Raw genomic sequence first — 15,279 nt, 5'->3', positions numbered from 1 at the left:
GAATTAAGTGTTGATGAATTTTTTAGTCACTAAAATGACCAAATTTCTATATTTATTTAATTCTAAATTAACAATTATCTAGTTCAATTACCCATAGAATAATGGATGCTAAATAATATGATTGTTGATTTATGTGTATATTAAAATTCATTATTATAAGTCACTTATAGATCGTCTAAAGGTTGATTAGACATCAGACATCATTTATATTTATTAGAATTTCTTTATGAACCTAGTTTATCTAGGAATTTGACTTTATTATCTAAACTTGATGTTATTAGATACTCTTTCAATTTTGGTGATGGATGTTTTAGTTTATTTAAGCATAATCATCTCATTGACACTGATATTTTTCGTGATGGTTAATATAAATTAAATTTAGATGTTTGTATGTTGAAACCCTCTCAACTTTGCATTAGAACAGTAACAAACATTTGGATAACGTTTTTAGAGAAAGAATGAAAAGATTAATAAAGAATGAAATTATTTCGAGTATAGGTTTTACGAATCTAAATATTTTTTCCGATTGTATTAAAGGAAAACAAATAAAACACACAATTAGACAAAGGTAAAAGTTGTCACAAAATGAAATAAGGTCCCCTTCCTGATAGAAAAATATTCTCTCAAACCCTAACCATCATATAAGATAGATAATATAGAAAGAAAAGTCAAAAAGAGTAAAATCTTAATTTTCATCTTCACCCATGAAAATCAATCAAAGTACTATAAGGTTCAAGAATATTTTTATTACAAGGAAAGATACAAACTATTCTTTTGTTATGTAAGAATCAAAATTTTAAAGATTCTTTTAGCTAACTATCAAACTAAAACTCACATATGAAGGCTCCTAGAGAGAAAAGTGTTATTTCAATTTTGAAAATCAAATGGTAAAAAAATTCAACTTTTAAAAATATCTCATATAAAAAAGTATTTTTCCAGGTTGACTTAATTTTGTCTACTGGTTGGGACTCCTAGAAAGTAGAAACAGATGGGTGTTTAGTCAAAGGGAAATGCATTATGCATTGTCTTCAAATTTTGTAGAAAGCAAATTTAGTTCGATAACAATGTTCAGTTGCATCTGTCATCTGAAGCATTAAGCTCTCAGTGGTTCTTAATTAAATAGATAGATTTGGAGATCTCATCTTAATTAATTTACTACTGCATGCTAGCATGGAAAATACGGGAAGGGAAGTAACCATTGTTATAATTTTGAATTTGATGTCATATGTTAGTGACTGCAGTCACATGCTAGCACTTGGCAGGAAAAGTAATAGTGATGCTTTTTATGTACCAAAGTTATCCTTTTCTTTCCATCACGTGTTTACTATGACTGGATCATATACCAAACCACCAACCAAAGCTTCCATGCTTTTATGTTTTATCTCTCATAATGTATCCCTCTTTCATTTTAATAATATCATATACTATCTTTTAAAAAAAAAGTGCACGACTGTTTAAAATATATCGATTTTGGACGGGGAAAAATCAATTTAATGATATTATTTCTTTCATTTATATCAAATTAGTTTTTGGAGGTGTAATTAGTTGGTAAATAATTTTGCCTTTTTAAATATATAGTACGATATTCAATCCTTTATGCGTATAGAAAAAAAATTTAATATGCAACAAAGATTTATTTTAACTTGTAAAACATAATAAAAGCAATTTAAATCAACATTGTTTTATTATTAATGTGTCACATTTTATTACAAAAGAAAGAAGCAAAAATATAACAATATTTGAGACTATACAATTTTAATCAATTTAAAGCTTTACATCTGTTAATGCTTGTATTTAACGTTATTTACACGTGAAATTAAGATGAAAAAGTGTTATTTGAATTTATTATCAATTAAATAATATAATATAATATGACCATTTTAATAAATATTTTTTTTGTCGTGATTTATATTCAAAACAAGATATCATTGTCTTTCTTACTCATGCTTTTTGAATTATATTTAAGGATAATAAATATCTCATTACAAGATTAAAGATTTCAAGTAGAAATATATTATGAAGCGATAATTATATTTTTTTAAACTAATTGCATGTTGCAATTGATAATATTTTTACACTTACTTTTTAAATAAAAAATATACTTTTATACTAAATCTATACCTATATATAAAAATAATTTAATGTTTTGGTATACACAATTTTTAAACCATTTTATTCTTAAATTTTTAAATAATAAAAAATAATAATAATAATTAATTACACTTATAAATCAAAAATTTAAATTTGAGATTTTAAAATTTAAAGACTAGACACAATATCACTTTATTCAATAAACATTAATAATTTTAAATATTTTTGAATAAATATAAAGGCATGAAATGTTTCAACTCCATTAGTTTTTATTAAATTTATTTATTTTGCAATAACACTTTTGAATTTTTTAAAACATATTTTAAATTAAAATATTTATATTTTTAAATTAATTTTACTAAAATAATGTACGCTATACCAGTTTAAGATTAAATTTATTAATTTATTTAGAAGGTCTTAACAGAGTTTCAACAAATCTAAACTTTTAAGTACGTCAAAATCAGGAATTAAAATCAATAAGTAAGCTGCATTCAAACCCTATAATGTCTAATTTATCATAACCCATTGTCACCGATATAATATTAATATTTTATTTCGATTTGACTTGATAAGTAATCTTTCAACACACGTGACAAATTACTATTGAGTACACTCGTGAAGCTACAGTGCAAGATTTGGAATTTAAATTTGGGTCAATTATGAAGCGATAGAAGTTTAAAAAGAATAGTAATATATCATGATTTAAAATTTGTCTTTTGTGAACTTCAGTACTTTACGTCTTATTTGGAATGAGCTTTGAAATTTTTATCATATCAACGATACGAAGTTCATAAAAGACCCGTCAATCAAATTATCTAATAAATGTAGACGAGTTTAAGTTTTATAATGGATTTGATAGTTTATTTTTAACTATAATTTTATTTTTCTCTCAAATATCATAACTTTTTCATATTCTCTCAAAATTTCAATGGCCTAAACAGAAAATATATAAATATTGTAATTGTATAATTTTTATCCTATTATCAATATTTCATTAAATATTTAACAAATTTTACTGATGTGACATTTAATATTATCATAAGAGTAACTATACTAAAATTTAAGCATTAGATTTATCATAAAAAAATGTTTTACTATTAATTTTGATAAAGTAAAAGGTCACACACCTTAATATAAGGATCTTATTCTTACATATTGACAAAAAGACCTAATATATACATTTTACATTTTAAAAAAATTGTTTGAAGTCATACTTATTGTTAAATCGACTCTTGATAACATGATACTAAACATGTTGATAAAACTACAAAGACGTAGTATGACTTAACTCATAAGTTGACGGAACATAATTATACTTTTTATTAACACTAATATCACAATTGTGAGATACAAAATGTACAAGTAAGTCATGTCAGCACATGTGTCATTTACTCGCTTGATCTTATCAAGTAGACAGTCTCATTAATCACGTAAAGTAAAGAAATCGATGTAGTTATTCATAAGAAAAACATGAAGAGGAACACAATCAAACAAAGTGAATGAATCGATTCGTGGGAATTCAATTAAAAGAAAAGAAAAAGAACATGAAGAGGCTTATATCTTTTGGGCCGATTGGAATTTTGTCGATGATTGTTGGACATGGACCTGAACGTGGCCCAGTATATATGAGTCTCCAATGAATAGTGATCCGCTTACGTACCCTAATATCAATGAATCTGTTCGTCTTGCAAGTAGCGTAAATGTTGTTATTTGGCCCTCTTCAATTCTGTTTAATCCTAATTTCACGTTTCGGTATTCTTTAGTAATCATATTCAATTCATATGATATGTGTATATTATACTCTCAAACACACTCTTTATTATTGGTCAAAATTTATTAAAAACTACCCTCATAGAAATAGTATGTTTAATAAAGAATTGTTTTAAAAGATCATTTACATAAATGATCACATTGTGAGCATTTGCAAAAGTATGTCGTTCCAGGAGTCAATTGGGCCTGGGAGACACCAATGCAGGCAATCATTCTGGACCGTAGCATTGGGCAAAGGGTGGAATTGGCGAAACGGGCCTGGATGCCCATCAGGCCTCAGAAGTGAGAGCCCAGAAGTGTCCAAAAGTTTAAATTTATGGGCACTTGCATTCTGTGCCTTGCGGAACTCCTCAAGTTCAATGTCTCTCATGATGGAATCCTCATAACCCAAATTTATTTGTCCCTCTTTGAAGGGCACTGTCCTATTGCAATGCCCTCCATTGAACCATTCTCCATACTCAAAGTGCTCTGGTGTAGTGGTTCTGAAGAAAACAACTGCTTTGTGCTCTGAGTTTGCCATGAATTCAAAAGCTTTCTTCAGTACTTTGTGGTACACGTATTGGAATTCTACCTCTGTTAGATTCTTTCCATGGCAGTTGTGACAACCTGTTACCATGTTGTTTTCATGGTATATTGCTGTCTTGAGAAACCACTTTCCACCTGCAATTACAACGTAGTCAAAATTCTTGTATTGGTTGGCCCATTTGTCGTCCACAGTGTCAAGATAAAGTTGTATTTCTTTAGAGGAAACTCCATTCATGTCCTCAAATATATCTGCTTTCATAAGCAATGGACTCCATATTACTGAGAGGGTGAAGTTGTAGGAGGGGAACTTCCATGTCTTTGATCTATATTCCTCATCATGGTACACCTCAACACCTACTTCCACCTGCAACACACAATAACTTACACAAATTTAAAGGCACTAAGACCATATTTGGATACAAGCTTTCTACCTTGTATCCAATCAAGCTCCAACAGATAAATCAATTTAACAAGTCTTAAAAATGTGGGTTAAGTGTCTAGTCAACTCTACAAAACTAACTTTTAATGTTTTACGAATCTTAAGAATGAGTCAAGTGCGTGACTTAAGAATGTGGCATGTTTATAAGTACTTCCAAATTGAGGTGGGTAAAGTTGTTTGAGTATAGACACCAAACTATCATGGAAGCAGTGGACCAACCACACAAACACAAGCTGTTTTCCACAATCCTACTTCTACAACTTTATCAATAGAGACATATCACTATCCTTAAAAAGACATTTGCAGTGCAATCTCATAAATTAAAATTTGAAGTACTCTTACAAATGATTACTTATTAGCTGTAAGCATGCTTCATGATCAACTATAAACTAGCACCAACAATCTATGCAACTAATTAGGCGAAATAACAGCATGAACTACACCGGGTGTGGCAACTAGAGGTGGCTTTTATTGTAACATAGAAAAGAAAAAAGAGACACGAAGAAGCATTTTATGATTTAAATTTCTTATGATTTAACAAGCCAGCGAAGAGGACAATTGAGACGATCTTAGAGAAAGCAAGAATATGAATGAGAAGGTACGTGAGCAGAAGAAAGTAATATTGTACCTGAGAGAGAATGCAAAGTAGCGATTCCACATGGTTGCGAGAGATGGAATCACCAATAAAGGCCCATGATTTATCCCTCATAATGTGAAGGAATTTGTTTGGACTGAACTTGGGTAATTGACAACCCCTTGGATTCCATCTCCAATAAAGGTAGCCGGAATCAGGCCGTCCATTGGTGATGCAATTTTGATGAGCATCCATCACACGGCAGCTATCATTGGTGTACATTGGAGCAGATGGGTCGGCCACCCAATCTCCCACAAACAGATCACACTTCACTGCATCTAAATGTTTAGGATTAGGATTGGGAGAAGGAAGAGAATGAGGAGGCGGAGAGGGAAAAGAAGGAATTGGAGAAGGTGTGTGTGTGTGCACCACAGATAACAAGGTGAAGCTGCTGAATGAATCCGCCAAGAGGATGCGAATAGCGACACCCACCAAGAGACACGACACCGCAACCTTAAGGAACACATACTTTTGCTTCGAATCACACCTCCTTTCATTCCTCATCTCACTCACTACTTTCTCAAACCAAACTCTCCTATTTTCAACACATTTTAATCCTCACTCAATTTAATACCATTAAAGGACTTCGTCTTTTCTGCAAATTTCCTCTTCCTCTCTTCCTCTCTTCTCTTCTCTTCTGCTATAACTTTGCCACTGCTCGGGTTCGCCCATTCTTCAACACCCAACGTCTATACGGTTCATAATCTATTTTAAAATTTTCAACAAAATTCGATACCACAATCTTTTGTGATTCTCAAGAACAAAAAATCTTTTGTCATAATCCCTTCTTGTTAACATTCTTTTATTATTATTAAAAATTATAAATTTTATGTTCTAATATTTCCTCCGAATTTAATGATAGAGTTTATTAGAATTAACTAATAATAAAAAAATATTAATTAAAGAATGGTAAAGTAATATTTTTCTAATTAAGAATATAAATATATTAGGAATAAATAAATAAAATAACTGGGCAAACTTCTTGCGTGGTAGCCTCCAGATAGGGAGAGGAGAATGTGTGTCATGCGTACGTTCTGTGTTTTTGTTGTTTTGTCATTTATTCCTCTGAGTCTGTTATGTTCTGACTACTCATTTTTCAGGGTTCAGTTTTACGTCATGTCATGTCACGTGCTGGCTTATGTTTTCATCTTACTCCCTTCATTTTTTATTCATAATCATTTAAAATTTGTACGAAATTTAAAAAAATGATTAATATTTTAATTTTTAAAAATATTTATTACTCAGTATTTTGTTAAAAATATATTATCCATTTAAATATAACATTAACTTTACATAAATAATTAGAGAAAAAATAAGTAGAAATTATAAATAAATAGATACATTATTTAGTAAATATACATTAATTATCAAGAATAAAAATAAAAAAATATTAATAAATTATTAATTTTAATAAAATAACAATGAAAAAAGAAAAATAAATTCTAACAAAATAATTATGAATAAAAAATGAAAGGAGTAAAATATTTAGTATAAGAAAAAAATAATAATAATGCTATTATTTCATACACTTTTTTAAATATATTTTTTATTAATTAAATTTTATTAGAAAACACACATATATATATATATATATATTTATTTATTTGAGTTTCACACTCTATTTAATATTTTTCTATTTTAATTTTATAAATTTTAATAAATTCTACCTGACATCGAGTATGTTAAAAAAATATACTTAAAAAATGTGTTATTATTCCTTAAGTGAGATTTAAGCAAGTAATGTCATTAGTCATTAGGATGGGATTAAATTAAATTAATTTTGTTAAATTATTTTAATTTAGATAGAATTTAAAATTAAATGATTTATATCAATATTGAAAATAAAAAGTAATAATATATACTATTTTTGCTTAGAAGGAAAGTTTTATTGATGTGATTTTCTTTATTTCTTACGAGAAAAACTTGAAGTAGTATTAAATAAATTATATATATATATATATAGAGAGAGAGAGAGAGAGAGAGAGTGAGAGAGAGAGAGAGAGAGAGAGAGAGTGAGAGAGAGAGAGAGAGAGAGGGAGAGGAGGGATTCGTTTACTCTAAGAGTAAGTTTATCTAAATTTACTTCGTTTAACTCATATTTTACATCAAATTTTATCGATTCAATCGTTAAATTTAAAGTTCTTAATGCATAAATTAAATTTACAAATTTTTAAAAATTTAAAAATCATTTAATATTTTTTTTTTATTAATTTAAATCAATGTATAAAATATTTTTATGATTATTAATTTGAATTAATGAAACGAAATATCAAATAATTTTTGATTATTTTTTTTAAATTTACAGATTTGATATATGTATTAAAAACCTTAAATTTAAGGATTGGATCGTTGAGATTTGATGTAAAACATGAATTATTGAATGAAATAAATTCAGATAAGTGGAGTATATATATATATATATATATTATAATTATGTTATTAATATGAAATATTTATTTTAAACTGAATATATTAGTAAATAGATAACATTAAATATTTTTTTTAACACGTGTAAATTAACCTCAAGCATCAGTAGGTTAGACAGGCTCAATATCAATTATCACAAATCACAATGCCTCAGCTAAATTAAGATCGTAGTTTCGGAGTATTTGTTTAAGGGTTTTAGCTTTACAAGATTCAGTTGTGCTGACTGAAGAGAAAACCAGGAAATGTGCATAATTAGATGAAGCAATAGTTAAAGGCTTACATTTAGCTATTGTGGGGACCATATGCTTCTTGCTTGTCTTTTAAGGGAGAGGAAGATATATATATAATGAGTTAAGTAGCTAGCCTTATATCATGGTCCACATTTTAGTTTTGCATTTTTCATCTCCAGCGATAATATTTTATTATAACCTTTCAATTTAATTTTAAGGTGACTAATAGGAGTAATATTTCTTTAACATAAATAATGTTGTAAATAGTATCCATCATAAATTTAGTCATAAATATTCTCTTTAACTCTCACTATCCTCTGATGTGCGTGGACTGCAAAAATCAAAGCGAAAACTGAAAGTTCAAGACCAGCTCATCGCCTCATACAGTCAAACATCCTTTTCATTATTAATTCATTATATATATATATATTTTTTTTAAAAGGTGGAGACATCCTGATATGAATTTTATTCAACCCATTTATTGTGTTCTTCAATTTTTCTTTCTCGTTCTGACAATCATGTTGGATTACACTAACAACCCCTTTTAATTTTTTCCCCTTCTGCTTGCCCATTGAAGACTTTTGGCATGCTTGACTATTCGAGAAATAAGTTCTTTTCCACCTCATTGTCAGAAGATAAAAAATTCACTCATAAAAATAGTTGAATAATAAAATAAAAATGTACGAGACAGCATAGGAGACGCAAAAAGAAAGTAAAGAAGATCGTGGAGAGGTTCATTTTTGTTTTCCTAGAACAGGTACGTACATAGATTGGTCCCTATGGCAAACACATCTAGTGCCAAAGTTGGGATGATTTAATTGCTATAGCTCAACCTAAAGAACATTATTATAGCAAGTAATTGAATTTAATTGTGATGCTGTACTCATGGTGCTTTTGTACCTTAGTAATGTATGGCCTGGTTTTCAGCCAGGAAAGCTTAAAAATACTTTTACTTTCAAAGTAATAAATTCTTGTTTTTCTCATTCTATACATTAAAATCAGCAAATGTACATTGAAATTTGCAATAATATTTTCTCCAAATCAGTCCTCTTGAAATTTGCACTTTGCACCACTCGGATTTGTTTTCTTATTTTAATTTTTCTGTTATTTTCTCTTCTTTAGCATAAAAAGTAGGACAAAATTTAAGTACAATTCTTTGGATGAAATTGATACAGTTTTTCAATCAGAATAAAAAAAATTCCTTGACAATATATAATTACATTTAATGCAAATCTCGTTAATATATATTTACATATCCTATCAAGATAAAAATCTCATTTTAATTAAAAAAAACAGTACCAACAACAATTTAAAAAGTTGTACCTAAGTTTTATCTTTAAAAAATACTTATAAAATCAACCTGATTACAGGACTACAAACCGATAAGATGGTGAAAAGTGTGAACAGATTGGACAAAAGAAGAGGTGCAGGGCTTACAGGATCAAGGTGATGACGAACTTATTTGTCATTTGGTCTTGATAATTGGTAACTGAAACCGAAGAACCTATCCCATATCCGCAATTTCTTTAGAACAAGAATCACTTAAAGTGGACAACACGAAATGGGACACATGAATTCACTAAAGAAATGGTGAAATCTTCAACTATTAACGGGTCCCCAGTATGACGTTCCCGCCAACGTCAAGTAATATTAACCGTACTTATTTTAATCGCTAAGTTAGAAAAAGTCAGGGTCAAAAATTCTAGAATGAGGGAATCATTTATAAAATTACAAATCAAATTAGAGATGCAAGACCTGGCACAGGCACACCGCACACTATGATTTTTACCTATGTCCCGAATCTAGGCGATAGAATCAAGCACATAATTCTTGTTTAAGTTTTTTTCCCTTCCTAATAATAAGATACAAAGGTGGGGGAAAAAAGATTACATACAGGCAACTGATCTTGATTTAGATCATAATAAAATATTTCCATGATTCACTTAGAAATGCATAACTACTACAAACTGACCAAGGAATAAATTAAAAAAATTTACACATCAAATTCTACAATGGATGCAAGACTTTCCGCATGATTACTTTAACTTTTCCTAAGACTACCTCATATTAAGCACAGAACTTCTAATGCAGTTTTTTTTTTAGCATGAAGAATTTTTTTTAAAAAAAAATTACACATTATATATTAAATCTAAACTCAAGCCATGCAGAAAACCACTTGAACTGGTCATACAAAGGAAGAACTTCAAGTAATCTTGCTAATATTTCCAGATTTGATCCAGTGTCAGGTCCCAAACCCAAATAATGTTATTGTATCAGACTTAAGAAGGATGGGATAAAATTCATATTCTCAAACCTGCCGCAGAATATTTCTTTCTACATTTTGATTATGTAGCTGCCCTAGGTGCCTTCATGCCAAATCCATGCTTCACTTTCTCCACTCTGTTAAATTGTCAAAAAAGAAACTGTGATTCACAGCACAACATAATGATTCACAAACAACCAGCTACTGCCTGCTATAGTGAAACTGTGTTTTTAGTGAATTATTAATAACTAATAAGTAAAACACTATTAGCTCCAACTCCATGCATATAATAGGAACATTAGTGCATTAATTATAGGATAATAGGAACAGAATATCACTTACGTTGGTGCAAGTTTGCCAAGGCTGTCAAGCTCTTCACCTGTGTCTTCATCCAGGACTCTCCCAGAAATTTCAATGATATAAGATCTATCTGTATCTGTTGGAAGTCCTCTCCCAGCTAGCAAATCCAAGTCTTTTTGGTGAAGTTCCCTACCATTTACAAAAACACCAGTATTCCCACCAGAACATTTCTCTGGTAAGGGATGGTTGAACTCTTCTATAAATGGCTGCAGGAGAAATCACTTCATTTAGTTAATATGTATATAAGCATACAACCAACAGATCATGATAGAATGGTATAACTTACAGGAATTATTCCAAGACAAGGCCCTCCCATGACACCCCAAAATCCAGCCCGAAAATCATACCTGTACAAAGGAAAATCTGTTAGTACACTACATAAGCAATCAGCTGAAAAATTATAATTTGTTTGAAATTACGATATAACACGTCTAGAAATGTTATTCTGCAAACTGAATCTAAGCATGAAACTCAATTTTATTTTGTCAGTGAATGCATTCTACAGACAAATGCAATTTAACTGAATCCACTAACTACAACAGGAATTGATTAAATCCCTCTGATATATCTCAATCAAAAATAGCATCAGGCATAAATGGTATAGAAGGTTATAGCTGACACAAAGCATGCTAACCAATAATTTCCAGGCTGGATTGGTCCAGCTAGCTTTTCAGCCTTCTTGAGGACACGATCTGATATGGGCTGCCCATTTACAGTAATGTTGATTTTGCTACGATCATCTGTATGATTAGATCGGGAGAAATCTCGGAAGCTTTTCTTGATAATATTTGCAAAAAATGATTCACCCCCTTTGTTGGATCTAGGATGATCATGTTCTCGGCTAGCATCTCCAGAATCCTGGGAAACCCCCGTGTTAGAATAATCATGGACATCCATCTCGGTTGCAAGTGCTGCCTCTTTCAAAGAATTTTGACGCGATGACATCTTGTCCACTTTTGGCTTCTCTTGCTCTGAGCGACTACTTAGGTTTCCTTTTCCAAACCGATTTACTGCATGGTTATTATTATTGTAATCAAAATACTCCTGCAAAGGTGAACCAGCAGGAGGAGATAGAGTGTCTGTAGTTGGCTGATGAATGGACTTAGTGGCCTCCCTTGGAACAATCATTGCTTCCGCACTATTTTCATCCTCAGAGGTACTGAGAGATGAAGAACGAAAACTCTGCATATCCCGGGACTTGTCAGAGTTCAAAGCAACCACAGAAAGAGGTTCCCTGTCTACTGAATGAAAATCATAACCAGAATAATCATCGGATGAGAAGTTAGCACCAGTCCTGTTCACATGACCACGGGAATGTGACATTCGGCTACTCGCGACCTCATTAGAGCTGTTATCACCTCTTGAGGGAACTCCCTTCGTTTCTAAATTAGGAGAAATAACCAGCTTCTTATTGATGAAAGCAAAGCTGATTTCAGAAGAACAAGCCCCGCATTGCACCTTTTGCTGATGATTTTTCAACAGAACCAATGCTGTTTTAGGCAGTAACAGCAACTCAAAGCAATTATGACATGAGATGAAGGGAGAACCACCGGCTACAGGATAGCAACGCTGGCTACTACTAGCTAACATTACTTTGCGAGGACGGGTTCGAACAAAACCACCCATCTCAGAGTTGAAGTCACTAGCCCATCTTGCATGTAATTGTTTATCACGATAAGTCACAGGAGGAATGGCAGTTCTAGAATTATGAACATGTGGGCCAAATGCCCCTGGGATCTCATGATGGTATAACATTGGATCATTTGGGGCATCAGGGAATCTGCTATTAATGAATGAAGCAGGGGGTGCCGCCACGGGACCTCTTCGTTTGTTATCATAGCAGTGTAAACAAGAGCATGAAGGCGGGTGAAGCATTGCATTTTGTGCATACAGTTCATATGAATCTGGATTAGTATCAACATACCTTCCGGAGTAGTAAGGATGCAATGGTTGTTGTGGAAACTGGTGTGGACCTCTCCTCAGCATTTGGGATGCAAAAGGATCCCTATATCGATTTGGATTATGCATTGAAGGAGGGAATTTGGGCATAGCCATGTCATGACCACTTGTATAAGAATAAGGATCAGGATGATAATTGAAAAGAGTGGAACCAGCTACATGCTTATCAGTGCCAAAAAATTGCCTTGAAGTTCTATTCAACCCTGATGATCCATCTGAAAACCAAGGATCAGAACCACCACCATAAGGATGAGGATTCGGAGGAATCATCCTTTCATCAGGAACAAGCTTTTCTTTTTGGTTGTTAACAATTTCAGAAGACTTACCAAGGTGGACCTTTAACTCATCCAGCTTCCTCAGAAGCTCAGCTCGATCCTGCTCAAGGTGCTGAACCATGTTCACACCATTTGTTTCTTTATGGTTCCTCCATGGTTCCATATAATTACTAGAGAAACTGGAGTAGCCATTGGAAGGTCCTTCATCAGGATATTTCGAAGTGGAAAACCTCACATTTTCCATATCAGCTCGTGGCTTTCTCCAAAACCCCTCCATCTCACTTCTCTCCCCATTCTGCCAATTAGAAATTCTCCCAGATAATTTTTTAGACCCATTCTCATGACCAATTTGAGACTTAGGTTCCTCAGGTTCTCTTCCTATTGCTTTACCCACTTCATCTTTATTCCCATTGACATCAACATCATCACCAAAAACCCCTTTCTCACCAATATCCCCTGATTGATTCTGAAACCTCTCATCCATGTTATCTGCTTTATCCACACCCCTTTGATTATCATCCATAGAGGGACCACTGCTGGACTTAACATCAACATCCGAAGCATCACTGCGATCCACTAAGCCTTTCTCCAACGAATTTTCTCCCCCAACCTTCCCCTCATCGGACAAGCTACCACTCACGTAACCTTTATGCTTTGCTGCAAATTAAAATCAAACGGCAACTAAAATTAGAAACTAAAAATCAAATTTTTTCCACCACAAAACACATGATCATTAAAATTAAGAGTCAAAAGAAAACCAATGTGAGAAGAAGAAGAAAAGGGTACCTCGAAGAACAGCACCACAACCACCACATTGGTAGACAGAGTAATCAGCGAGTTCGGGAAGAAGATTTTGGCATTTGGGGCAACGCACCAATCGCACCTTGGCGGAGTCCGACATTGGTAACTAAACTAAGCAAAGAGCATCAACGGCATGAGAAAATGAGAGAAAAAGAAGCATATAAAAGAGGGCGTTTCTCCGAAAAGTGAATGCTTGGCTTCTTGGAAACAACAACGTTCGAAAGGGAAGGGTCGAAGGTGGTGATGTTGTTAAACAAACAAAGCTTCCGTTCACAAAGTGAAAGCAACACAGAGAGAGAGAGAGAAAAAAGACTCAAAACTCAAAAGAGAAAGAGGACTCTTTTCTCGCTTTTCCTTTTTCCGCTGCAGCTGCTGCTTCTTCTTTTGGGTTTTCTTAGTATTTTTCTAAGAATCCAAACACCAAAGACAAGGGAAAAAAAAAGGGTAATTATTAATTAAGAATCACTGCGGGGACAAGTTTTCCGGTGGGAATCTTAGGTTAAACTGAGAAAGCTGAAGCTGTAATGCAAAATTAGTGGAGAATCAGAATTTGATGAGTGTGTTGGGCTTGAAAGAGAAAGGAGCGAGAGTACGAGAAACACAGGATCATTTTCCAAGGTAGCATGCTAACGAGGAGAAACAACCAAATAATTGTGTCCAAAACGAGAAATGAGAGTGCCTCGAAACGACGTCGTTGGAATCATTCTTTTTTGGTTTAGAAATTATAATTTTATGAGAGACTCTTCTCTTCTCTATACTCAATACTCAATACGATATCATATAATTTGTATTTGGCATTTCATTTGCTAGTGCCACTCCAACCTTCCACAATTATATGCGCCTTCTTATTATACTACAAAGTCAGCATATGCCTTGCCTTCGCTTGTTTACTTGTTAAACACTTCTTTTTGCTATGCCTTGTTTTCTTCCTTTTCAATTTTGATATGGTCAAAAGTTATTTCATGTTTTTTAAAATGTCTTTTCTAAGATTAGTGTAAATTGTTTTCTGTTGAATATGTTTTTCTTATTATCAAATAACCTTAATTTATTTGCTTTTTCTACACAAGTTTTTCTCTTATTCTTATTTCTTTAAAATAAAAAATAAATAAATACTTTTGAGGTCTGTCATTATATGTTATCAGTTAAATAAATTATATATTTGTTAGAAAATCAAATAATCCTTCCAAGTGATGCCTTATTTTATCTATGTGATGTCATGTTCAATGTCTTCTATGACTCTTTGGAAATTTGTATTATGATAAAATATATTTATTATTTTAAATATGTAATTATTAAGAAAATATTTAACTTATTATTTAATTAGCTCTTTCTGCTTAAATTGTTATATAATTGAGAGACTACTTTTAGCTACGTAGATAGTAAAAAATTAAATTTAAAAATACGATGAAAGATAGATTTTTCATCCATCATTTATTTTTTAGCATGTGTTTGGATTCGCGTATTGAGTTATGTTTTCGAAGAGAATCATGTCAATTTGATGAGAA

General features: G+C 31.8%; 2 protein-coding genes across 4 annotated transcripts; both read right to left on the bottom strand.

Moving 5' to 3' along the window:
• Positions 1–3,940: 3,940 nt before the first annotated feature.
• Positions 3,941–6,280, bottom strand: TBL26 (TRICHOME BIREFRINGENCE-LIKE 26). Its single transcript, XM_020356311.3, has 2 exons — positions 5,454–6,280; positions 3,941–4,750 (listed from the first exon to the last, which is right to left on the bottom strand). The coding sequence occupies exons 1-2, from the start codon at positions 5,961–5,963 to the stop codon at positions 3,998–4,000; spliced, it is 1,263 nt and encodes a 420-aa protein (XP_020211900.1). The 5' UTR covers positions 5,964–6,280; the 3' UTR covers positions 3,941–3,997.
• A 3,722-nt stretch (positions 6,281–10,002) lies between these two features.
• On the bottom strand, positions 10,003–14,533 carry LOC109796609 (uncharacterized). Of its 3 annotated transcripts, XM_020356310.3 has the most exons (6): positions 13,760–14,529; positions 13,025–13,630; positions 11,374–12,913; positions 11,026–11,086; positions 10,722–10,945; positions 10,003–10,516 (listed from the first exon to the last, which is right to left on the bottom strand). In XM_020356310.3, the coding sequence occupies exons 1-6, from the start codon at positions 13,872–13,874 to the stop codon at positions 10,462–10,464; spliced, it is 2,601 nt and encodes an 866-aa protein (XP_020211899.1). In that variant the 5' UTR covers positions 13,875–14,529; the 3' UTR covers positions 10,003–10,461. The 3 variants fall into 3 exon arrangements, with proteins under 3 accessions (XP_020211899.1, XP_020211898.1, XP_020211897.1); XM_020356309.3 differs by having other exon boundaries at positions 11,026–11,073; positions 11,403–13,630; positions 13,760–14,533; XM_020356308.3 differs by having other exon boundaries at positions 11,374–13,630; positions 13,760–14,528.
• Positions 14,534–15,279: the final 746 nt, after the last annotated feature.

Source organism: Cajanus cajan, chromosome 11, assembly GCF_000230855.2.
Source record: "Cajanus cajan strain Asha chromosome 11, NIPB_CcT2T_4, whole genome shotgun sequence".
NCBI lineage: Eukaryota > Viridiplantae > Streptophyta > Magnoliopsida > Fabales > Fabaceae > Cajanus > Cajanus cajan.
This window is presented reverse-complemented; position numbering and strand designations above follow the sequence as displayed.

What these genes read in the sequence shown, in the direction of transcription:
- TBL26 (XM_020356311.3), bottom strand. Translation starts at nt 5,963, where the DNA reads ATGAGGAATGAAAGGAGGTGTGATTCGAAGCAAAAGTATGTGTTCCTT. An exon ending in TACTTTGCATTCTCTCTCAG is followed by an intron (nt 4,751 to 5,453) that starts GTACAATATTAC and finishes TGTGTGTTGCAG; the next exon opens with GTGGAAGTAGGTGTTGAGGT.
- LOC109796609 (XM_020356308.3), bottom strand. Translation starts at nt 13,874, where the DNA reads ATGTCGGACTCCGCCAAGGTGCGATTGGTGCGTTGCCCCAAATGCCAA. An exon ending in TTGTGGTGCTGTTCTTCGAG is followed by an intron (nt 13,631 to 13,759) that starts GTACCCTTTTCT and finishes TTTAATTTGCAG; the next exon opens with CAAAGCATAAAGGTTACGTG. An exon ending in CTTGTCTTGGAATAATTCCT is followed by an intron (nt 10,946 to 11,025) that starts GTAAGTTATACC and finishes TTTCTCCTGCAG; the next exon opens with CCATTTATAGAAGAGTTCAA.